The following is a 26,862-nucleotide window of genomic DNA, read 5'->3' as shown; positions in this document are numbered from 1 at the left end:
GAACTTACCTTGGTATTAATATAGTAGCAAGTTCTGGTAGAACGTAAATAAATTATTTAGATACTTATGTTCAATAGACAGTGCAGATTGCATATTAAATGTGTATTGCTGAAGAACTTAATGCATGGAAAGGTTGAGGGAAGACATCTATCCAGCAGTGGATGTCAAATGAATGATAGTGCTGACTTCTGCAGGACTTATGTGTCAGTGATGCCTGTTCATGGAATTTGTTGTTACTACTACAAATCCAGCACACTTTCAAAGGAAAAATTATAAATATGTGGAAATGAGAGTAATATTGATCACAACAATGATAACTGTAATCGTTCAGCTTAAAAAGAACGTTCTGCTGACTACATAATAGGGAAGAATGTGGAAGATGACTGCTATTCCCTTGGAATAGCATGGAAAAACAACAGAAAATTCAAATCAGAATGGTTGGGTTACACATTTGAATCCTGCATATGTAGGCAGATTTTTACCACTTTTCAATTAATTTCAGTGTTATACAATTTCTGTGATGCAATAAAGTAAGCCTAAAGTGTTAATAGTGGTTGGAGTGAATGTAACTGCCATCAATATAGTTGATTCATTAATTGCCTAAGGGATACACAAACAAGGTTGAAAATGTTGCTGAGTTTTTGGATAGTGTCCTCCTTCAGAGGTTACTAATTTTGTTACTTTAGTTTTTATTAAAGCATACACAAGCACAACTGCATCATCTCAGTCAACTACATTGTCCCATCCTTGGGCTACGTTCGAACTGGGCTTAAATATTGATGTATGAACAAATAACACTATTAAATATTTCTGAAATATTCCTGCATTGAATTGTAGGTCCTAACTAAGAGCAAAGATAGAAACTTGAGTTTGAAAATCTGCAGTTTTCCATAAAAAGTCTTACCTCCTACTGAAAATGAATGTTGCAGAGCACTGCCCACATTATTTAATGATGTTTTAAGAATGTGCTTGCAACACAAAAATCTCTCCTCTGCATTGTCTTTATTGAATGATTGCTGAAGTTCCTGTTGTATGAATTCTGATTATAAGCAGATCTCGTAAATAATTAGATGACCATCAATATCAGAAACCAAGAAGACAGTTGGCTTAAAGGAGAGGAGAAGAATATTTTGAGGAGAGGAGAAGAATATTTTGAGGAGAGGAGAAGAATATTTTGAAGAGAGGAGAGAAATGAAACAGAGTGATGGTGGATGAAGTAAAATGGAAAGGTTTATGTGATAAACAGACCCAACCAGCTGTTGTTCCTGATGATGATGATGATGATGATGATGATGCTTAGCTGCTAGTTAGTAACTCTTCTATGCTTGAGTGGCTGTCTTTCCTCAGACCATTGCATATAGCTCTGTATGATTAAAAAAAACTTACTGCAAATGATTGTTGTTTTTATATCTTCCAATTTTATCAAATTATATTCTACTACATACTGGCACTCACAGTCGAAAACTTTTTCTCCAATAGGTCTTAATGGCACCACAAGTATCACCAGCTTTAGAACGGCAGGTTTGTTCGAAAGTAGTGACTGTAAATGATGAAGAAGTCGAGTCATCTGCAGGCGTGCCTATTGGAACTCCATGCCAGAATCATGGATGCAAAAAGGTAAGACTTCTAGCATAAGTTATGATAGTTTAGGTAATACTCATTCTCACTAATAAACCTTTAAGTGACATTAAACATAAACTTTGATTTTGCTGTCAGTTAGCAAATTGTGTGTGTGTGTGTGTGTGTGTGTGTGTGTGTGTGTGTGTGTGTGTGTGTGTGTGTGTGTGTGTACACTGAGTGACACAGAGGTGTGTCAACTACCATAAGGAGCCTCATTCTGTACTCCACATGTATTCTGTTTCCCAATTAGTTTGCAAGAATGTCACGTATGTGATCAATAAAACTGTCTACTTCTTAATGGGTTGTGAAGGTAACTTGACTTACATGTGTGCTGCAAACAGTAGGTTTTTCTTCGAGCAGTTAGAGGCTACATCTGGAAGTATGGGGGTGGGGAGTCACATTTAAGAGCATGAAAATGACAGAATGAAATACATCTAACAATTACTCATATTTGGGAAAAGCTGAAAACTCACGACACTGTTCTTGACACACACAAATATCTGTGGAACTGTTAACAGTAAATAGTTTCAAGGTCAATGCTGCCATGTTGTTACACATCAGATTATCATCCTATAACTCTGTGAAAGTATACTAAGCTAATCATGTACACAGTAACATACGAACAATGGCAATCCAGATTGAATGCTTCAGTACAACAAATTGTTTGAAGGCATGATTTTTGAGGTTGAGAAGTTTCCAGTTGAATTTCTGATCTGATGAGATGCATTACCAACAGGACCATACTCTAAACTGCCTCAGTTGTGTGTACTGAGTACCTGTAAATTGCCAAATTTATATAGACAAGAAAATGAATCTTATGAGGGTTCATGTTTGTTGCATTAAGTCATAATACAGGTTCATTTGTTCATTTGCCATTGAAGGCATGCTTTTCTTTGCTGTTTGAGAGCTGTGTGGATGGAAGCAGCTTTATCTGCATAAAATTGTACTCCATTTCATTACTTCAAAATGTTGGGACGTACTTTGGCGCACTCCACCTGTGTGATTGAGTTGTCAAAAAGGTTGTATGAAGAACACATCATGATCTCTGGTCCAAACATCCTGTGACTTTTATTTCGAAACATGAAACTTACCAACAAAGGTTAGCTGCCTCGAAGATGCCATGAGAAACTATCAAAGCATGAGAAAGTATCAAAGCGTCATATGACATGATTACTCCAGATAATGGAAAATCCAGGATGGAATAATGACAGCATTAGGGAAACGATAGATTGCTACTCACCGTATAACGGAGTTGCTGAGTTACAGATAGGCACTTTAAATAAGTAAGCTTTTGGCCAGAAGGCATTCTTCTCAATTAGACAACACACACAGACAAGTGCAAATGCAACTCACCCCCACACACGTGACCATTGTCTCTGGCTGCCAATGCCAGACTGCGAGCAACAGTACATGATGGAAAAAGCAGTCTGGACGATGGGGGGTAAGGAGGAGGCTGGGGCGGGGAGGGGGAGGGTTTGTAGGGTAATGCTGGGAGGGAGCAGTGGGATGAGGGGAGGGCAGCTAGATGCAATCTGGAGTTTATATGGAGCGAGGGCGGGTTGCGGGGGGGGGGGGGGGGGAGCCGATAAAGAGAGAAGGAGAAAGACTGTGAATATGTTGGTGTAATAGAAGGCTGTGTAGTGCTGGAGTGGGAACAGGAAGGGGATATCCCCCTGGGGGTTCGGGGGTAAGAGTAGGCCCACGGTATTCCTACCTGTCATAAGAGGCGACTAAAAGGAGTCTCAAAAGTTTCGGCCTTATGTGATGGTCCCCTCTCGGGTTTGACCTCCATCTTTCCAAATTCTTCCGAAGAGCGAGCCAATTGGGAAAGGGCGCCTTACATGGTGCATTGAGAACTTTAGCCAGCTTTCTCGTCGTCGCAATGCTGTCCCCGCTCGTTTTCCATCTCTTGGAAGAGGATACGTTCCTGGGTGCGATTGCCACTATGCACTGTGCAGTGTTGCTTTTTGCAGAGACGACGACCTTGGACATCTTTGCACCTAATATCCAGCACAGTAGCCAGCCCGTTGTGGTGGGGCCACCGTGTACCCTGTTGGTTGTAGCCTCCTGACAACACAGGGCTCGCTCTGCTGATGCCTGCGCCGTTAACTCCCCATGTATGCCAAGGAGTAGATGCCTATCTTCCTGGGGTATTAGGACTCCCGGCAATGGCCGTCCTGCCAGGTGGTCCATGCTGAGGCTGGGTGGCGCCCGTGGGGAGTGCCCTTGGTCGGAGTGGGTGGCATCAGGGCGGATGACCCGCAATGAAGCGTGGTATATCATCTCTTGCTGGTGGCCAGCAGTCTCTAAGCGTTCTCAGGCTCAATTTATGGTCAGAAATATGATCCCAAAACGTTCCCCTCCCTGGCCACACCGTGGGAGGAGCGTAAGGCTCAGGATGGCAGTGACACTTATTCGCCCCGGTTCCTAGTTTGTACGAGAGCTGATGAGGAGTCATTCATGTCAACAAAGCCTCAGTTCTTCGTAGAGCATTTAGAGGACAGGTTTGGGGAGGTGGAGGGCTTGTCCAAAATGCGCACTGGGTCAGTTTTGATAGAAACGGCATCATCCTGTGCCTAGTCACGAAGGTTACTTGCTTGTGACAAGTTGGGGGATGTTAACGTTACCATCACACCACATAAGAGTTTAAATATGGTCCAGGGTATTATTTTCCATAGGGACCTACTTTTGCAGCCTGATGACGATCTGCACGCCAATTTATAGCGTCGAGGTGTTCATTTCGTCTGGCGGGTTCATCGGGGTCCGAAGGATAATCAGATTGCTACCGGTGCCTTCATCTTGGCCTTTGAGGGTGATACATTACCAGAGAAGGTCAAGGTGATGGTCTACCACTGTGATTTTCAAGCCCTATATCCCTCCCCTGATGCGGTGCTTTAAGTGCTGGAAGTTTGGCCATATGTCTTCCCGCTGTACTTCCAGCCTCATATGTCAAGATTGCGGATGCCCATCACATCCCAATACTCCATGTGCTCCGCCTCCCGTCTGTGTCAACTGCGGAGAGCATCATTCACCTTGGTCGCCAGACTGCAGGATCTTACAGAAAGAGCGCAAAATCATGGAATATAAGACCCTGGACTGACTGACCTATACTGAGGCTAAGAGGAAATATGAATGACTACGTCCTGTGCAGATGACTTCCTCATAAGCCGCTGCAACAACAACTGTGCTAGCCCCATCTGTTCCGCGACTCCCAGTCTGATCGCTGAACCGTACAACACATGCCCCCTTGCCCGCAGGGGGCACTATCACCCAGTTGCTCCCAGCACCCATCGGGGACGTCTGTCCCCGCTTCTAAGCCGGAGAAGCGTCCAACTTCTTCGGCTCCTCTCGCTCACAAGGGGTCCCTTGGGTCCCTCCCTTCCCAGGTTTCCACGAGCGGGAAGGATGACACCCGACAGTGGCATAAGTGGCCACAAGCAGCTGGTCGTAGGGCTTTGAGATCCTCCTCCGTCCAGGAGACTGAATCAGTGAAGCCCTCCCAGCCAATGAAACCCAAGGAGCAGCGTGAGAAATCCAAGGAGAAGACCTCTAAGACCAAGGAACTGGCGGTGGCACCCACCCCACCGCAACCTTCAAGCTCTGTGTCTGAGGATGAGGTGGAGATACTGGCGTCCACTGAGGACCTGGATCTCGCCGGTCCCTCAGACGCAATGGATAGCACTTGCACAGGGACTCAATCGGTGGCAGCAGGTGACGAGGAGGCGTAATCTGTCTCCCTGGTCCCTTCATGCCTTTCTCAGCCATGCATAATGTCATCCTCCAGTGGAACTGCAGTGGTTTTTTCCACCATCTTGCTGAGCTCCGACACCTTCTCAGCCTTCACCCTTTCTTCTGCATCACTCTTCAAGAAACTTGGTTTCCGGCGATGCGAACCCCTGCCCTCTGTGGCTGCCGGGATTATTATAGGAACCGGGCAGCTTACGAAAGGGTCTCTGGTGGCGTCTGCATCTCTGTCCTTCACTCCCTTCACAGTGTGTCTTTCCCTCTCCAAACACCTTTAGAGGCTGTCGCTGTTCGGATGTGGACGCCTCAGGCTCTTACTGTCTGCAGTCTGTATATTCCACTGGATGGTGATGTCCTGGCTGTGCTTATAGCCCAATTGCCGCCACCTTTTCTGTTATTGGGCGACTTCAACACCCATAACCCTCTGTGGGGAGGATCAGTGGCAACAGGCCGAGGCAGCGCCATTGAGCATGTATTGGGCCAGTTCGACCTTTCCCTTTTAAATGATGGTGCCTTCACACATTTCAGTGTGGCGCATGGCACGTACTCAGCCACCGACCTTTCGATCTGCAGCCCTAGCCTCTTAACATCTGTCCAATGGAGTGTGCACGATGACTTGTGCGATAGTGACTACTTTCCGATTTTTCTGTCACTGCCACAGCGTCACTCTTCTTGGCGCCCCTGCAGACGGGGTATGAATAAGGCTGACTGGGACTTGTTCTCCTCCATTGCCACTATTGCGCCTCTTTCCAATGACGCCATTGATGCGGTGGTTCACTCACGCACCACCGGCATCATTAGTGCTGCAAAATCTGCCATTCCCTGTTCTTCTGGGTCCACTCGGCGGAGGACTGTGCCTTGGTGGTCACATGAGATCGCTGAGGCGATTAAAGATCGCAGGTGGGCGCTCCAGAGTCACAAGCGGCATCCCTCATTAGAACACCTCATCGCCTTTAAATGGCTCCGTGCACGGGCCCGCCGCATCATTCGCCAACACAAATAGGAGTGCTGGGAAAGTCATGTCTCCGCCATTGGCCTCCGTACCTCTCCATCGCAGGTTTGGGCCAAGATTAGGCGACTCTATGACTATCGGACCCCCATCAGTGTCCTGCACTTTCACTGAATGGAGCAGTCTGTACTGAATCGGACACCATTGCAAACCACTTAGCAGAGTATTTTGCACAGAGTTCCGCTTCTGTGAATTACCCACTGACCTTCCGCTCCTTGAAAGAGCGGTTGGAATGTCGGAGCCTTTCCTTTCACACACACAACCCTGAATTGTACAATGTTCCATTCAGTGAGTGGGAATTCCAAAGTGCCCTAGCCTCTTGTCCTGATACAGCTCCCGAGCCCGATAGCATCGTCAGATGCTCAAACACCTCTCAGTGGATTGCCAGCGCTGCCTCCGCGGCCTTTATCTGGGTTGAGGGTGAGTTCCCGTCGCCATGACGGGAAAGCATCCTAATCTCTCTTATGAAACCTGGCAAAAACCCACTGGAGGTAGAGAGCTACCGCCCCATTAGGCTCACCAGCGTTCTTTGCAAGTTGCTCCAACGCATGGTGAGCCGGTGGTGGAGTTGGCTCCTTGAGTCTCGTGACCTTCTGGCTCCGTCCCAGGGCAGTTTTCGTCAAGGACGCTCTACCATTGACAACTTGGTGTACCTGGAGTCTGCCATTCGGTCAGCTTTTTCCCGGCGACAACACCTCATCGCAGTCTTTTTCGATCTCACAAAGGCCTACGATACGACTTGGCGACACCACATTCTCGCTACTCTGCATGAGTGGGGTCTTCGGGGACCACATCCGATTTTTATACAGAACTTTTTATCCTATTTCACTTCCGAGTTCACGTTGGTGCTTCCCATAGCGCTCCCCATACACAAGAGAATGGGGTCCCACAAGGCTCTGTCCTGAGCGTCCCACTCTTTCTAATTGCCATCAATGCGCTCTCAGTAGGATCATCAGTCTCTCCCCTCCTCTATGCTGATGATTTTTGTATTTCTTTCTGCTCCTCTTCTACTGTTGTAGCTGAACGCCATCTGCAGGGAGCTATATGGAAGGCGCAGTCATGCGCCCTCAACCACAGCTTCCAGTTTTCGGCCGCCAAAACTTGTGTGATGCAGTTCTGTCACTGCCGTACCGTCCACCCCCATCCCGAACTTTCCTTCGATGACCAACTACTAGACGTAGTGGAGACTTACCGCTTCCTGGGACTGGTCTTCGATGCCTGCTTAAGTTGGCTTCCCCATATTTGTCAGCTTAAAGACAAGTGCTGGCGGCATCTCAATCTCCTTCGGTGCCTGAGACACACCGAATGGGGTGCTGATCGTCATACACTACTGCGGCTGTACCAAGCGGTTGTGCAGCCCTGTGTTGATTACGGAGGTGTGGTGTATGGTTCAGCTGCCCCTTCTGTACTGCATGTACTAGACCCTATCCATAACTGTGGAGTTCGCCTCGCTACGGGAGCCTATCGCTCTAGCCCTGTGAACAGCCTCCTTGTAGAAGCGGACGTTCCTCCATTGCAGCTCCGGCGGCAACTATTGCTCGTAAACTATGCCGCACAAGTCCATAGTTCACTATGCCACCCAAATTACTGTCTTCTTTTCCCCACCACAGCGGTCCATCTCGTGCAACACGGTCCAGAATTGGAAATTCCTTAGCCGTCCGTGTCCGGTCACTTCATGACCTTGACGCTTCCCCCCTACCGCCTTTCCTGCAGACTTGTTTCCATACCCTTCCATGGACAATACCTCGGCCACAGCTTCGGCTGGACCTATTGCTTGGCCCCAAAGGCTCAGTCCCACCTGAGGTCCACCACCAGAACTTCCTCTCTGTTCTTGGCGAGTTTGCGGGCTCAGACGTCATCTACACTGATGGCTCCCTGGTTGACGGTCTTGTTGGCTTTGCTTACACTCCTGTTGACCATACAGAACAATGCTCCTTGTTGGTTGGTTGCAGTGTATTCACTGCAGAGCTGGTTGCAATCTATCACACTCTTGAATATATCCGCTCCTGCTCTGGTGAGTCCTATGTCATTTGTAGTGACTCCTTAAGCAGCCTACAAGCCCTTGACCAGTGTTTCCCAAGGCATCCCTTGGTATTGTTAATCCAGGAGTCTCTTTATGCCCTCTACAGGAGTGGACACTCAGTGACCTTCATTTGGACCGCAGGCCATGTTGGGATTCCGGGCAATGAACATGTTGACTGCCTGGCCAAACGGGCCACCAGTAAACCGTCTCTGAATATTGACCTCCTGGAGACTGATTTGCGAGCAGTCTTACGCCGCAAAGTTTTCGAGATTTGGGACACTGAATGGTGCAACCTGACCACACCAAACAAACTCCGTCCTATCAAGGAGACGACGAATGTGTGGCGGTCATCCATGCGAGCCACTCGCAGGGACTCCATTGTCCTTTGTCGGCTGTACGTTGGCCACAACCGCTTGACACACAGCCATTTACTGCGCCGTGAGGACCTGCCTCTATGTCACTGTGGGTAGGCTTTGACGGTGGTCCACATTTTGTTGGCCTGTCCCCTTTTAACTGTGCTCAGGCAGACGTTTGCGCTGCCTGATACACTCCCTGCCCTTTCAACAGATGACACTGCTATAGCAGGCTTAGTTTTGCGTTTTATTCGGGCAGTGGGCTTTTATCACTTAATCTAAGTGTTTGTGGTTTTTTGTGTTGAGTCTGGCCTTTGGCCTACGATTTTAGACTGTTTTTTTTTTTCTTTCTTTCTTTCTTGCTTCCCTTTTTTTTTTTTTTTTTTTTTTTTTTTTTTTTAGTGTGTGTTTCTGGTTGGTTGGCTTTTCCTTTTTTGTCTATATGGTCGGCCAACCACTGTCACACTGTGTGTGATTTTAATTCCTTTTGTCTGGTCTCTGTCTGAGTCTTTCTTGGGTCCTGTGTCGTCTCTTGTCATCTCCATTGTTTGTTTTTATTCTGTGTGGATGTTTGAAGGTTTTGGAAAAAGGGACTGATGACCGTAGCAGTCTGGTCCCTTCAATCCCACAAACTAACCAACCAGGAAGGGGATAGGTGGGTGAAGGACAGTCACTAACTAAGGTTGAGGCCTGGAGGATTACAGTAATGTAGGATATATTGCAAGAAAGATCCAGATGGCACAAGCTGTGAAGCAGTTATTGAAATGAAGAACTTCGTGTTTGGCAATGTGGTCAGCAAGTGGGTGGTCCAGCTGTTTCTTGGTCACTGTTTGTCGGTGGCCGTTCATGCAGACAGACAGCATGTTGGCTGTCATGCCCATGTAGAACAGAGTGGTTGCAATTTAGCTTATAGATCACATGCCTGTTTTCACAGGTAGTCCTGCCTTTGATGGTTTCACAGGTAGCCGTGCCTTTGGTGGGATAGGACATACTCGTGACAAGACCGGAGTAAGTGGTGATGGGAGGATGTATGGGGCAGTTCTTGCAGCTAGGTCTATTGCAAGTACATAAGCTATGAGCCAAGGGGTTGGGAGCAGGGGTTGATAGGAATGAAGGCATTGTGTAGGTTTGGTGGGCTGTGGAATACCGCCGTGGGAGAGGTGTGAAGGATAGGGGGTAGGACATACCTCATTTCATGGCATTACAAAAGGCAGTTAGATACCTGGGAGGAGAGTGTAATTCAGTTGCTCCTGGGTGATATTGAGTCATGAGGGGAATGCTCCTCTGTGGCCAGATGGTGGAACTTTAGGAAGTAGTGAGTGACTGGAGAGACTAGGCATAAGAGATCTGTTTCTATACAAGGTTGGGAGCCTAATTACGGCCTGTGAAGGCTTCATGAGACCCTTGGTGTATTGCAAGAGGGATTACTTGTCACTACATATAAGGCGGCCATGGGTGGTTAGGCTATATGGAAGGTACTTCTTAGTATAAAATGGATTGCAGCTGTCGAAAGGGAGGTATGTCTGGTGGTTGATAGGTTTGATGTGGACAGAGGTGCTGATGTAGCAATCTTTGAGGTGGAGGTCAACATTTAGGAAGATAGCTTTTATAAAGGAGGTATCTTTTATATAGGAGGTTAGGTCACAGGTAATAGGTTGAAGATGTTGGTCTGCAAGAGCAGATATTCTCTTGCTGGGGGTGCAGTAACAGGCCACAATGGGGCACTCTGGCTGCTTGGGTTTATGGACTTTAGGAAGCAAGTAGGAGTGTGGGGAGCAGTAGGGGTGAGGAGAGAGATAGGCGCCAAGAAGAGGTTCTGGATGGGCCTAAAGATCTGAGGAGAGACTGAGATCCTGCTGGATTTCTGGAATGGGGTAACTATGGCAGAGTTTGTAGGTGGACAAATCTGACAGCTGGTGGCAGACTCTTTCTGCCAGGTAATCCTTGTGATTCAAAACCACAGTGGTGGAGCCTTTGTCAGCAAGTAGGATTATAAGGTCAGTGTCAGTTTTTAGGTGGTTGATTGCCATTCGTAATGTGGATGTACGGTTAGCTTGCATGTTGAGGGATTTGGTGAGTGATGGTGAGGTAAGGTTTGAGGTTAAGAAATTCTGCAAAGTTCACACGGTGTGATTTGGGGACAGTGAAGGTGGATCAAATTTGGATGGAGGAGTGAACTGAGTCAGGCAGGGTTGAATGTTGGTCTTTGTTTGAGTGCGTTTGGTAGGGTTGGTGGTGAAAAAGAGTTTACACTGTAAGGACCGAGAGAAGGACAGAAGGCCTTTTAACAAGTCCAGCATGATTGAATTTGTGAGTGGGGCAAAAGATAAGACCTTTGGAAAGCACTGATAGTTCTGTGGGAGTAAGGATTTTGGAGGAAAGGTTCATAAATGTGTTTGGGGTCTGTTTAGGTTCTTGATTCTGTATGGCGGAGGGAGGATGTTTTTGAGGGTGGAGAAAATGTAGTAGGTCTGTGAGACAGCATTTGCCAGCCTTGGAAGAATGTGGGGGAGGTTTGGAGGCTGTTGTAGAGGTGGTGGATAGGGGCAGTCCTAGGTGGGAACAGGAGATGAACAGGTGGGATAGTTTTTGGAGATGACGTTGTGCGTGCAGCTCTAGTTTCTGGAAGGCAAGAGTTTCATTGTGTGAGATGTGATACAGCTGTCTGGGATTGCACAGCAGGAAAATTTTATGGATGGAGAGGAGGTATTGCATAGAGGTTTGGGCCTGATTTACATGGTTTTGCAGGACTGTGTTGTTGAGGGTTAAGGATTGGAGAAATCTGAAAGATGGAGGTCATTGTGGAAGGAGAGGTCGCAGCATGAGATAGTTAATTTGATGGTAAGTCCATTTGGGGGGATTCCATGAGCCAGACAACAACACAGGAACAGTATGGGGGATTGGGTTCTGGCGAAGGATAAGGAAACTTTTCTTTATTGGCACAAATGGAAGGAGCAAGGATCTATGGTGAAGGATAAAAATGTACAAAAATATGTAAATAATGTAGAACTACATGTGAAAAAAATTGCCAAAAATGCCATAATACATGGGGAGATCACAAAGGGGGCGGAACTGATGAAGTATCGGAAAACGAGGAAACTTGAGGCAGTAGGCTGATAGTGAAAGACACAAACGAACTGAAATCGATGTGAAAACACAATGAGATCAAAGATAAAAATAAATAAACAAGTCTGTAATGTGGGTTACAGATTGGTGGGCAGATATGTATGAAGAAGCGAGACAGCAGATGTGACTACATTAGGTGAGGTTAGTATGTGCAAACTGGAATAAAAGAGGAGAAAGAGTGACGTGTGGGGAGGGATTGGTAGAATGAGTGTCACATTCCAAACGACACCACATGCTTTGACTTACGAGCTACACTATATCAATCGTCTCGACCGTCACAACAAACAGCTACATGACCACGCTGATTATTGTTGGTGCAGCATCTCATGTCCCACATTACTTCCGAGGGATATCATTAGTCGTAGACCTTCAAATTGATCACTTTTCCTGTGTTACTCTCACGTATTTTCACACATTATTTTCCATACCTTCCTGTATCACAAGAACATGTAGCAACCTCTCCCCTCCTCCCCGTCACCCATATTGGAAACACTTTTTCACCAGCAACCCTACCAAACATACTCAATCAAAAACCAATGTAGAATGCTGGTGGACTCATTTTTCTTCTCCACGGAACTGTGATCCATCCCCACTGCCACCAAATCACACCCTACTTTACGGAATTTCTTAACCTCAAACCTTGCCTTACCATCTTTCCCCAAATCCCTCAACATGCAATCCAACCATACATCCACATAAAGAACTACAATCCACCACCTAAAAACTGATCCTGACCTTATAATCGTACTTGCTGACAAAGGCTCGACCACTGTGGTTTTGAACCACAAGGATTACCTGGCAGAAAGAGTCCGCCACCAGCTGTCAAATTTGTCCACCTACAAAGTGTACTATTGTGACCCCATTCCGGGAATCCAGCAGGACCTCCAGTCTCTTCTCAAATCCTTAGGCTCACCCAGAACCTCTTCCTGGTGTCTATATCTCTCCTCGCCCCTACCACTCCCCACACTCCTACCTTCTACATGCTTCCTAAAGTCCATAATCTCAACCACCCAGGATGCCCCATTGTGGCCGGTTACTGTGCAACACTGAGAGAATCCCTGCTCTTGCAGACCAACACCTTCAACCTGTTTCCTGTAACATACTCCCGTATATAAAAGATACCAACCATTTCCTCCATCGACTCTCCACAGTTTCTGTTCCTTTACCACGCGATGCCCTGTTCATCGCTACTGATGTCACCTCTCTTTACACTAACTTCCCTAATGCCCATGGCCTTGCCACTGTTGAACACCAACTTTCCCGACGCCCTATGGTTTCCAAACCTACAACGTCGTTCCTGGTCACCATGACCATCCATATCCTCAACCACTATTACTTCTCCCTTTAAAGGCATTATCTACAAAAAAAATCCTGAGTACAGCTATGAACACCCACATGACACCATCCTATGCCAATCTATTCATGGGTTTTGTAGACAAATCCTTTCTAACCACCGAGAATCCCTAACCCCTTGCCTGGTTCAGAGTCATTGACGACATCATCATGATATGGATCAACGGTGAGGTCACCCGATGCACATTCCTCCAGTTAATCTGAACATCATCTCCCCCCATTTGTTTCACCTGGTCCTCCTCCAACCCAATATGCCACCTTCTTCGATGTCGACCTCCACTTCAATAGGTGCCATCCATTCCATACCAAGAAGTCCCTCCCATGTAACCTAGCCACCTGCGGCTGTCAGATCTGTAGTGATGAATAGACTCTCTCAAAATAGACCAAGGGCCTCTCTGAGGCCTTCACAGACTGTATTTAGCCTCCCAACTTTGTACAGAAACAGATCTCCAGTTCCTTATCTCTCCAGTCACCCACCTCTTCCAGAAGTCCTACTATCCGGCCACTGAGGGCCATTCCTCTCGCGACTCAGTATCACTCAGGAGCAACTGAATCACATTCTCCTCCTGGGAATCAACTACCTCTCGTCATGCCCTGAAATGAGGTATGTCCTACTCCCTATCCTTCTCATCCCCTCCCACAGATGTATTCTGCCACATACCAAATCCACACAATATCTTCGACAATCCCTGCTTGACTCCTGCTCCCAACCCATTGCCTGTTGCTGTAGACATAGGTGCAAGATCTGTCCCATACATCCTCCCACCATCACTGTAGTAACACGGTTCACGTTTCCCGTCGCACTTCCGAGTAGACCGGGAACTGTCTCATAGGCATGCCCAATGTGAACTGACTGGGCACGGCCCATTCTGCCTGAGTTGTTGTTGTTGTTGTTGTTGTTGTTGTTCCGCTGGCAGAGGTTGCGGCCGAATTCTCGCATGCCCTCTGGTGGACGGGACTCTATTTGTGGCAACTACCGTCCGTGACGCAGCGTGCCGATGTGCGCCTCCCGCGATCTTTCTGTACTGCACGCCTCCTCTTTTGGGGGGTGAAGCCACTGTGATCCACTGCGTCGGAAGGTGGAGCATCGTGCAGGAGTGATGACCTCCACATCCATCGGAAGGCTGGAGTCTAGGGGATCCGCCAACCCTTGAGCCTGAACTTTCGAATACGGCTGGAAGTGACCCACACGAAGAGGCCCCCGTCGTCCCACCACCGGAACCCGGGACAGAACGGGAGACAGGCCGTCGAACTCTTGATCCTGGTCCACCCCGGGAGGGGCAAGACCCAGTGGCGGGGACTATGGGGAAGGGACGACCACAGGTGAACCAGCCCGCTGAGAAACCGGGCCTGTGAGGGGGGCCGGCTCTCGCTGGGGCAACGCTAACGATGGCGATGCCGGTGCTGGAGCTACTGGAGGCTGCCAAGGCTGAGAGCCATCACAGTGCGGCGGAATCACAGGGGGGAGGGGTGGTAGCGTCCCCTGAGAAACCAACACAGGTGCCGGCAATGGGGAAGCCGGTGCCCGAGGGGTCGGAGGGTGGGTGTCCAAACGTGGACGTAGCTGATTTTGGTAACAACATACCTCCCGGTCCCCCGTCTGCAAGGTATAGAGCCGGCGGCCATGTCGGCGCAGGACCACCGCCGGTATCCAACGTGGATTGCGACCAAACCCACGTGCCCAGACCGACATACCCGGTGGAAAGCCAGGTACTCTGTTTTGCGAAGACTGGCGAGGACCGGGCCGAAGGAGGTGCAGCAGAGTCCTAGGTTGGCGCCCGTGGAGGAGCTCTGCGGGGCTGCGGTCTCCCATAGGTGTGGTCCGGTATGCCGTCAAGAAAAACATCAACGCCTCCTCCGCAGGAAATTCGTGCTCATACTTTTTCATCTGTGTCTTAAATGTGCGCACCATGCGCTCGGCTTCCCCATTCAATTGTGGATGAAAGGGGGGAGAGCAAACGTGCCGAATACCGAAGCACCTACAAAAATCCTGGAAGGTCTGCGACATAAACTGAGGTCCATTGTCAGAGACCAGGGTGACTGGCAGACCTTCCACAGAAAAGATTTTTGCTAGTGCCTGGATTACAACCTCGGAAGTGGTTGAGGAGCAGCGAACCACATATGGAAATCGGGAATAAACATCAATGACAATGAGCCAAAACCCATTGAGAAACTGGCCCGCAAAATCGATGTGAACACGTTCCCATGCCTGGGTTGCAGGCGGCCATGAAGAGAACGCTGACCTGGGAGATGCCTGTTGGCTCGCACACTGGGAACAGGTGGTCACCAAGTGCTCAATTTCTCTGTCAATACCGGGCCAGTACACATGTCTGCGAGCCAAGTTTTTAGTACGGGAAACACCCCAGTGCCCCTCATGTAATAACGTGAGGACTTCCCTTCGCAAACTTGCAGGAAAAACCACGTGAGGAGCTGTATCATCGGTAGCCAGAAGGAGAACTCCTTCCAAGACGGAGAGGCGGTCTCGCAGAACAAAATAATTACAAAGAGGGTCCGTGGCCCGGCCTGGAGGTCGGGATGACCACCCCTGCTGAATGAGGCGAACTACTTGCCGGAGAACCGGGTCAGCTGCAGTTTCCCTGGCGACTCTAGAACTAGTGATCGGGAAGCCATCAACCACTTGGTGGGACGCCACATCCAAATGGAAACACATAATCTCCTCTCGATCGAACTTAGTATCCAGGCCCACCGGAAGACGGGAAAGAGCGTTGGCATTGGAATGCTGTCCGGTAGGGCGAAAATGAATGTCATAATGGTACTTAGAGAGGAACAAGGCCCAGCACTGTAGTCTGTGGGCCGCCCTATCCGGAATCTGAGAGGCGGAGCCAAATAACGATATTAACGGCTTATGGTCAGTGATTAACTGAAACTTCGTGTCATACAGGAAAGGGTGAAACTTGGTAACAGCGTAGACAATGGCCAAAGCCTCTTTTTCCACCTGGAGTAATGGGCCTGTGCGGGACTAAGAGTTTTAGACACAAACGCCAGTGGCTGCTCGGAACCATCTGCATTGCGATGGGCCAGGACTGCCCCCACCCCATACTGCGAAGCATCTGTAGCCAGGACCAACGGCTTATGAGGGTCAAAAGTAGCCAAACACGGCGCTGACGTGAGGAGGCCTTTCAACGAGGTGAACGCTCGCTCGCATGCAGGCAACCAATCAAAAGGAACACCCTTGCGCAGAAGGCAGTACAGGGGGCGGGCGATGGTGGAAGCCCTGGGAATGAACCGGTGGTAATAGGCAATCTTGCCTAAAAAAGCTTGTAACTCCTTCAGCGAAGCGGGACGCGGAAGATCGACGATACCTTGGACCAAACTGCCTAGCGGCTGGACGCCGTGCTGAGAGATTGTGTAGCCCACATACTCAATGGACGGTTGGAAGAAGTTTGACTTACGCAGGTTGCAACACAAGCCCCCGGACCTGAATTTGAGAAAGAGGGTGCGAAGGTTGTGCAAGTGTTCCTTTGTGCTGCGGCCCGTGACAATTATGTCGTCCAGGTAATTAATACAATGAGGGATTGTCGACGTGACGTGTTCAAGATAACGCTGGAATATCGCCGGGACACTGGATATTCCAGACGCCAACCGCTGGTATTGGTAAAGGCCAAACGGGGTGTTGACAACCGCCAACCGTTTGAAGTCCTCATCAAGAGGTATCTGATGATAAGCCTCCAAAAGATCGATTTTCAAAAAATATTGGCCTCCCGCTACGGTGGAGAACAATTCATCAGCACGAGACAAAGGATAGGTGTCCACCACCAATTGGGAATTAATGGTGGCCTTGAAATCGCCACAAAGACGTAATTTTCCCGAGAGTTTCCTGACAATAACGAGGGGCGAAGCCCACTCACTAGAAGAAATGGGAAGAACGACCCCTAGGGCTGTCAGCCGGTCTAGCTCTTCTTTTACCTGAGGGCGGAGAGCCAAGAGGATCTGCCTCACGCGTAGAAAATGCGGGCGAGCCGACGCCTTCAATGTTAAGTGACCTTGAAAGTCTGAAACACGCCCCAGGCCCTCCTCAAAGATATCCGGAAAGTCAGAGATCAAAGATTCTAATGATTGATAGGGAACGTCTTCGGAGACCAACTGTATGGTGTCAGTGATAGAAAACCCAAAACCTTGAAAGGCATCCAAGCCAAAAAGGTTAGCAGACCTCGCATCACTGACAACAATAAAAGTAATAGGCCGAGTGACTGATTTGTAAGTCACGTCGGTAGTGAATTGACCCAGTAGGGGAATGAACTGTTTACCATAACTGCGTAGACGCCGGTAAACTGGCGCCAACGGGGGCGACCCAAGGTCGGAGTAAGTTTGTGCATTCAACAAAGAAACTGCTGCGCCCGTATCTACTTGCAGTTTAATCGGCGCAACCGAACAGACACCTTGATAAAGAGTTTGTGGGCCGATGCGTCGGGAGCCTGGCCCGATGAAACTTCCTGAATGTCAACGTCCATGTCCTCTGTAACTGCTTCCTTCGATTCTTTCGAGGCTGAGCGGCAAACTTTAGCAATGTGTCCTTTTTTATTACATTTGCAACAAACGGCCCAACGCTGGGGGCACTCCGACCGATCATGATGTATATACCACGACGCTCAGGACGGTAATAGGGGCCGGCGGCCGGAACTTTGTTTACGTGCTGTGCGGGAGCAGCCGTAACGGCTGGAATGTACCGCTCGCACGTCGTCCACCCCGGACGCAGTGGACACGGCCGCGCCGCCCTGAACCGCTGCGACATCGCACCATGCTTCCAACTGTTGACCGGCGGTGTGAGAGACTTCATACGATTGAGCAATGGACAGGACTTCCTCGAGGGAAGGGTCTTCTAACTGCAGGGCCCATTGCCGGACCTCCCTATCAGGGGCCGAACGAACAATGACGTTGCGCACCATAACGTGGGCATACGACTCTCGCGACTGCTCCGTGACAAAATGACACTTGCGACTAAGACCGTGCAGGGTAGCGGCCCACGCCTGGTAAGACTGATGGGGCTGCTTCTTGCATTGATAGAACTTGACCCTAGCCGCCACAACATGCGTGCGGCGGCGATAATATGAAGACAGTAATGAACACAATGCTCAACCAAAACCCGCACTAAATCCTCCATGCCACGGATTAGCTGCAAAACCGGAACGACGACGCAACACGCGAAAGAATGACCCTACTCGTCGCCAATTGTGTTGTAACACGGTTCACGTTTTCCGTCGCATTTCCGAGTAGACCGGGAACTGTCTCATAGGCATGCCCGATGTGAACTGACTGGGCACGGCCCGTGCTGCCTGAGTTGTTGTTGTTCCGCTGGCAGAGGTCGCGGCCGAATTCTCGCATGCCCTCTGGTGGATGGGACTCTATTTGCGATAACTACCATCCGTGACGCGCCGTGCCGATGTGCGCCTCCCGCGATCTCTCTGGTGGCTACTGCAATCACCACCACCACCACCACCACCACCACCACCACCACCACAAGCTGTCTATTTGCATATATGTCCACTGACAAACTGTGACCAAGAAACAGCTGGATCACCTAGCTGCTGAGCAGGATGCCCAACACAATGTTTTTCATTTCAATGACTGCTTCACAGCCTGTGCCATCTCTATCACTCCTACAAACACCATCATTTCTGAATTGTTTAGGTGGGAACTCTCCTGGCAATGTATCCTACATTCCCTTAACCCTTCTGGCATCAACTTTTGTTAGCCACTGTCCTTGACCCACCTATCCCCATCCCTGTTCCCATTCCAGCTCCACGCAGTCTTCTGTCGTATGAACACACCCACAGTCATTTTACTTCTGTCCTTTCCCTCCTCCTTCCCACTTCCCCACTCTCTGTATAACCTCCGGACTGCACTTAACTACTCTACCCTCTCCCCACCTCGTCCCTGTATGCTCCCACAAGCAACACTTTACTGTGCCTCGCCACTACCCTGCTATGCCTCTCCCTTTCCATCCCATCTTCCTCCTTACCCCCACCACCCAGATTGATTCTCCCATCATACGCTGTTGCTCGCAGTCTGGCCTCAGCACCCAGTCATGTTTGAGTTACATTTGCATGAATGTGTGTAAAATGTTGTCTAATTGAGAAGCCTTTTGCCAAAAGCTTATGCATCTCTTTGTTGTGCTTCTCTCTGACTCAACATCTTCACTATGTGGTGGGTAGCAATTTATCCTTTTCATAGTATGACACTCCAGTTAAAACGACAACTGTAGTTGGCCCGGAAATTAGGCAGCTTCAACACTGTTTTGTTTGCTTTGAACACCTGAGATAACTTGCCAGTGACAGAAATTGGATCTCATTCAGTTTAAAAGATATTGAATACAGATTTTTAAAAATGTGAAAAATTTGTTTCCTTTATTTTTAAGATAGTATTGCATGATTTTCTCTCAAAAACTGTATGCATGAGGCTGTATATATACTAATTACATACACTTACAAAACATCAATATCCATTTACATTAAATTTCTCAGATGTGATCCGCAGTTCTTCATTGCTTTTCATTTTGCATTCAGCAACCTCTCTGGATGTTTGTATCCTGTAAAGAAATACTCCAAATTCTTAGGCATAATAATGGTTGATAGTTTTTCTGTTTTCTTTAGGTGTATCAGGGACAAGACAGCTCTGACACGAGGTGCATTTTTCATCCAGGTCAACCAGTTTTTCATGAAGGTCTAAAATATTGGTCCTGTTGTAAACGCCGCACAACGGATTTCAATACATTTCTGGAGCAGGAAGGTTGCACAACAGGATCACATGCATGGACTAAAGCTCAGGTAATGTGAGCTATTAAGGAAGTTGCAATATGGCACAGTTTAAAGTTAGCCATTGTGTGTTAATAATGGCTGCTGAACAGCAATAAAATGAAAACCTTATATCAAACTGTCCTCCACCGTAAAAAAGTAATGGATTTTGGTTGCTGTGTTAAGTGTATCACTAATATAACATGAAAGAGGTCCCTGGTGTACCTTTTTTAGGAGAAAGATTTATGTTTTATGTCCCATTGACATCCTATTAATTAGAGATAGGCAAATAAGAACAGGAAGTAATATGGCTGTGTCTGTTTCTAATGAACAGTTCCCTTCATTTGTCTTAATTTATGACTGGCCAGACAGGAATTTGAACTCTGGCTGTCCCAAATGCAATTCCAGGGCCTTAACCACTGGTCTTGCAGATAATAGAAGCTGTAGAAAGTGAAATATTGTATCCCATCTAGTAAGTAAGAGTCAAGCTATTGTGGGGTAGCGGAGGGTACAATGGGGGCGGGGGGACTGTGTATATGAAAGACTAAGCATGAGTGTCATGAGAACTGGTAACGTTAAGGATGATACCATCAAACATGCAGCAGTTGATTGGTTTTGGTCATTAGTCAGGAAGCACCTTATGAAGCTTGAACTGCTTGATATGTCTGGAAACCAATGACTTTTTTTCCCCACATGTGTATCTTAGTAGCGTGTAATGTTGGATAAGAAATACTATTCTTGTAATTAGTCTATTACTCTGTCAGAAAGGTCACAGTATGTAGTAATAGACGAGAAGTCATCGAGTAAAACAGAAGTAATATCCGGTGTTCCCCAAGGAAGTGTTAAGGCCCTCTATTGTACCTGATCTATGTTAACGACATAGGAGACAATCTGAGTAGCCCTCTTAGATTATTTGTAGATGATGCTGTCATTTACTGTCTTGTAAAGTCATCAGATGACCAAAACAAATAGCAAAATGATTTAGATAGATATTGTTTGGTGCGAAAAGTGGCAATTGACCCTGAATAAAGAAAAGTGTGAAGTTATTCATATGAGTACTAAGAGAAATCCACTAAATTTCGATTACACGATAAGTCACACAAATCTGAAGGCTGTAAATTCAACTAAATGCTTAGGGATTACAATTACAAGTAACCTAAATTGGAACGATCACATAGATAATGTTGTGGGTAGAGCAAATCAAAGACTGCAATTCATTGGCAGAACACTTAGAAGGTGTAACAGATCTACTAAAGAGACCTCTTACACCACAGCTGTTCCCCCTATTCTGGAGTATTGCTGTGTGGTGTGGGATCCGCATTAGGTGGGACTAACGGATGACATTGTAAAAGTTCAAAGAAGGGCGGCTCATTTTGTATTATTGCAAAATAAAGGAGATAGAGCCATAGACATGATACATGAATTGGAGTGGCAATCATTAAAACAAAGGCGTTCTTCATTGCGACGGGATCTTCTCATATAATTACAGTCACCAGTTTTCTCCTCCGATTGCGAAAACATTCTGTTGGCACCTACCTACATAGGGAGAAATGATCATCGGGATAAAATAAGAGAAATCAGGGCTCGCACAGAAAAATTTAAGTTCTCGTTTTTTCTGCATGCTGTTCGTGAGTGGAACTGTAGAGACAGCTTGAAGATGGTTTATTGAACTCTCTGCCAGACACTTAACTGTTGTAGCAGAGTAATCACATAGATGTAGGTATAATCCTAACGAAGACAGTTATCGTGAGGAGCCTGAGGGGAAAACCCATATTAGTTTTTAAAACAGGGTACCGTATTGAAATCATCTACAGAATAATGAGATGCAGCCAGAAAGTAAGCTCCATTTGGTAATAAAAATAAAATTAATACATATACAGAAAAAATATTTATTGAAAAAACTAAAAATCTTAAACTACCTTACTACGTAGCTCCCACTATTCTGTAGGCACTTGTCGTAGTGCTGCACAAATTTTTATATGCCTTCACCACAGAACATTGCTGCCTGCATTGTCAACCATGTGGTAACACATTCTTTGAGTTCGTTATCATTATTGAGCTTTTGACTACCAAGGAATGTTTTCAGGTGCAGAAGCATATAGAAGTCACTAGGGCTGTATGTAGAATGGTCAAACTGGCTCTTGCCAAAGACCGTGTAAGGTGCGAATCTCACTGAGGCGATACGATAAGTGATGCGAACTGTTCATACTGGGATGACTGCAGTGCAACACCAGTACATTTCTCTATCAATTGCCAGGTCCAACAAGGAGCACTGGATGCTCCCACAAATGGTGTCATATGATATATGGGAGGGAAATTTCAAGTCATTCTTCGTGACTTAAAGAAAAGGAAAAGCTACATATGTCTCTGTAGTAAGTTTCTGAGTAAAACTTTTGCTTTTCGCTTAAAAAAAATAAAAACCACTGTTTTGGGTTTCGCTCATGTTTCCTCATTCATTTTTGAGGGAACTATTTGATAAAAAATTGATTTTTTTCACATTATGTAGTCTGACATCTCAGCATAATAATGAACTGGTTTTATTTTCAGTTATTGACCATGGTTATTCATGATACTTCAAAGAAAAGTAAAACACTGCAAATATTTTGAAAAGTTTGCAGTGAAGAATGTAGTTCCCATCAAGTTTACATTCAGTACCTTTTATGGCATTCATTTCTGCACACAAAATGTGGATAACATATCAAAATTCTTTTTAATAGTGGAAGGGGAGTGATACTTGTTGCCAGTCTCGCAAAAATGTGTGAGATCATTGGAGGTTTTCCGCAATGAGGTTGGCAGCTAGGTGCCACTTGTGAGGCTACTGCCGTCTGCTGTATGAAGTGTGGAGCTGCTTCTTCGACTGTAGATACTAGTAGACCAGACAAACGGTACGGCAGCAGGGTTACAACATGGGATCACATGACTGTTGGCAAAACATTGATCGAAGTTTAAGGCAGAACTCTGCCTTCTGATTCTTTTTCTGATATTTTCCAATGAATTTCCTGCTAACTTTACTATGTTCAATGTATCTTGTTTAAGCGCAACTTTAGTCTGATTTAAGGTAGCTGTACTTGACAGGTAGCAGGTTGCTTGGCCCGCATCACCAATACACCATTGGGAGTTGTTCTGGCCGTGGCACTCTTGCTGCCACTACCTCTTCCGCAGTGCTGTACTGCCTGAAGCCATGTGCCAGCCAGTTCTCAGTGGACCATTGTAATGAGAGATTTGGGTAACTTTCAGCATCATGTGTCATACGATGTGTGATGAAAGTAGTTGAAAGAGAGCAGACTGTGTCTGCACACTCCTAGGAAAATTTCAAAAAGCGTCGGACATGGTGTGGTTACAGGCATTCAGTCATTTGAATTCATGTGTTCCTTGACAAAATATTTTGAGACAGAGGGAGATGCACGAGTGCCTCTTGTTCCTATGGACAAAGTGATGGAGTGAACTGCAGCTGCTCTGTGAATCAGCGAATGATCAGTGATTGGAATCTGCTAGAAGAAATTCATGAAAAAATAATCAGACAAGTCACCTATATTGATGACACTCGGGAAGAAGCAGCATCTCAAGAAAAGGGTCACAAAACTCGAGCCGTTTCAGCAAGATGTGATTCATTGTGGGATATACATGTATTACCTAAGAAAGGCATATCCAACTCTCAGCAAGCCACATGCTACCCTTGTAGAAGCAGACATGTTTCAGGGTAGTAAATCGTCTTTGCTATGAGTCATGATAAAGTTATAATTCCACTATAAATGTCTTTATAGCCACAAGTTATTAATAGAATGCCAAGATATCCCAACCAGTAGATGGCACTTTTTTAGGGAATTAGTAAGTGTAAATTTTGATGATAACGTCTGGCTTGATGGAACATGGCTGAGTGCGGTACACAATTTTAAAAAAAGGCTGGATAGGCTATACCAACACCAGTAGTATGGCAACTGTGATCGGCAGAGAAAAATATTCAATTTAAAAAAAGGCTAGGTGGCAATACCGCCAGCAATAGTACGCCAGCTGTGATCAGCAGAGGAAAAAAAATTATTGTAGCACATTATCGATATTCAAAAGGCTTCATTCCTAATTGTCTGCTGTTATTCAGTTCAAACAAGACCTCTGACAGCCATGAATAGATGAACCACAGTAGTTTTGTGAAATGGTTTGAGGACTCTGTGCTTCAGAACTAACCAAACAGTGTATAACTATTATGGATAAGTTTCGATATCATTCGGTTATACAGGATAAGGCACCAAAGAAGGTAACAAAGAAAGAAAAAGACATTGTTTGCTGCCTTGAGAAACGTAAGGTACAGTTTGATAGTAGCTTGACAAGAGCAGAAATGTTACAACTTGGGTCACAACACAAGCCAAGATACCCAGTTTCCATTGTGGATGAAATAGGGCATAAAGTACTCACTTTGCCTCTTTACCATTGGCATTTCAACACAGTAGCAGGCTAAACGTCATATTGCTAAGACTGCCAAAAGGTAGTAAATGATATGAAACAAGTGTGCAGGAAGCATGGTAAAATGAAAGTTGGTTACAACAATGTGTTGAAGACTTGAAAATATCTGTTACTATGAGCAGCAGCACTGATATTTTCACTGACTCTTGACTCTGAATTAAATGCTGTTTTCCTGTTGTTTGATTATGGCAAGTTAGATTGAAATTTAATATATTTTTTTTCCATTTTCTGCAGATACCAAGATGTTATTTCATGTGTGTAATAGTTTTTGAGACACACAGTGACACGAAGGAAACTTTTACGGACATGAACATTTATCATTTGTATTTCAGTAACAAATATTGCAAGGGTCCTAATTAAAGAAAAGATTTAAGATAATGCTGTGAGTGGTAATATAAGTAAATTTCAGAATTTTTATGTTATTTTTGTAGAAGATAGAGAATTTAAATTTCATACGTTAAATATTGACATAATTGCATAAAAACATCGTTTTGGAGGTATTTTGGTAGTCTACATCTACACGTACATCTATACTCTGCAAGCCAGTGTGTGGCGGAGGGTACATAGTGTAACACTGTCACTTCCCCCCTTTTCTGTTCCAGTTGTGATTAGTTTGCGGGAAGAACGATTATCAGTAAGCCTCCGTGTGGGCTCAGATTTCTCGTACTTCATTTTCATGGTCTTTTTGTAAGATTTATGTAGAAAGAAACAGTATATTTGTTGACTCTTCTAGGAATGCACACACTCAGAACATCAACAGCAAACCACACTGTGATGCAGAACGCCTCTCTTGCAGTGTCTGCCACTGGAGTTGGTTGATCATCTCGGTGACCTTGTATTAAATGAGCCTGTAATGAAATGCTCTGCTCATCTTTGGATGGTCTCTGTTATCTAACTGCTGTGGATCCCATTCAAGTATTGGTTGAACAAGTGTTTTTGCGAGCTATTTCTTTTATTGACGAACTACATTTTCTGAGGGTACTTCCAATGAATGTCAGTCTGGAATCTGCCTTACTCATGACTAATTTTCCCTTTCAAATCACTCTATATGCACATCCTTAGATATTTTATGGAAGAAACTGCTTCCATTGATTGTTATGCCGCTGTGTAATCATACAATAAGGAGCCTGGCAATCTTTGCATTCACAGTATGTTACATTTATATATGTTACGGATCAGTTGCCACTCCCTGCACCAAGCATTGGTCCTCAACCGGTCTTCCTGCATTTTGCTACAATTTTCTAGCACCACAGCTTCTCTGTATGCAACAGTACCATCCGCGAAAAGCCTCGTGGAAGTTATGACATTATCTAAGTCATTTATAGAGGGGGTGAGTCAGAAGGAAAGTTACGTGCTTTAAGGGGTGATATTATTAGTGATTCTGAACAAAAAACTTCCTGTGGACATATGCCCTGTTCTGAATGGTTTCAAAGATAGAACCCGTTTAATGTACATTATTTCCTGTGTTATTCAAACATTGCCATTGCTTACAGATTGCTGCAGTAATGTAGAGGAAGTAGAGATGAACAATTTGATGCAGAACATTTGTGGTCTATCAAGTCGAGAAACTATCTCAGATTGGCATATAAAAACTACCTAAACTACAGCACGTGTGCATCACATGAGATTTTCAGTATGCTTGTGCTCTATTTGCGCATACTACTAGTCCTCAAGAAGAAATCAATCGAACCTTTTTCGTAGGAAATTTAATTGCATCTACTTTTCTACTGAGACACTATTAGTCCTAAAGAAAAAATGACTCAAACCTTTCTCATAGTAAATTTGATGTACGTTACTTTTCTACTACGATACATTTTTGCTGGAGGTTGCGGTTTTCGAGTTGTTCAAGAAATATGGACAAATATTATATTAAATATGTTTTATCTTGGAAATTGATCGGAATAAGGCATGTGTCCGTCTGAAGTTTTTTTGTTCAGAATCACTAATACTATCATCCCTCAAAGCTACGTAACTTTCCTTCCAACTCTCCGTATATATTGTGACAAGTAACGTCCCTATAACTCTTCTCCGTTCAGAATGACATGCTATGTTCACTTTCTAGAAACTCTTTAATCCAATCGCACAGGTGGTCTGATACTGTGTATGCTTTTATTTTGTTCATTAGGCAGCAGTGTGTAACTATATTGAATGCCTTCTGGACGTCAAGGAAAATGGCATCTACCTGGACTCATGCAGTTGACAGGTTGGCGGGGGGGAATAATAGTTTTAGAGTTGTGGCATGATATGTTTGAAACTGTTTATGAATGAGAAAATATGTTTCAACAAATCAAAAAAATTAATGTCTCTTGCCCTCATTAAAATTAAAAACAGTTTTGTGACATACTAAGAGGCACTATAGAGATCTGTATCGTGTATGAATTTGAGATTTTTTTAAAAGTTGATTTTTGTGGAAGATACAGGCAT

The 26,862-nt window shown here is 45.8% G+C and overlaps 1 protein-coding gene across 1 annotated transcript in view; it reads left to right on the top strand.

Moving 5' to 3' along the window:
* Positions 1-26,862, top strand: part of LOC126243400 (cysteine and histidine-rich domain-containing protein morgana) — a 64,669-nt gene that overhangs the window by 23,139 nt on the left and 14,668 nt on the right. Inside the window, exons 4-5 of the mRNA XM_049948161.1 lie at positions 1,480-1,617; positions 19,840-20,013. Of these exons, the coding sequence (XP_049804118.1) occupies positions 1,480-1,617; positions 19,840-20,013 (312 nt within the window). The remainder of the gene's footprint in view (positions 1-1,479; positions 1,618-19,839; positions 20,014-26,862) is intronic.

This window comes from Schistocerca nitens, chromosome 1 (assembly GCF_023898315.1).
Source record: "Schistocerca nitens isolate TAMUIC-IGC-003100 chromosome 1, iqSchNite1.1, whole genome shotgun sequence".
NCBI lineage: Eukaryota > Metazoa > Arthropoda > Insecta > Orthoptera > Acrididae > Schistocerca > Schistocerca nitens.
Note: the sequence above shows the minus strand (reverse complement) of the source record. Positions and strands in the feature narration are given on the sequence as shown.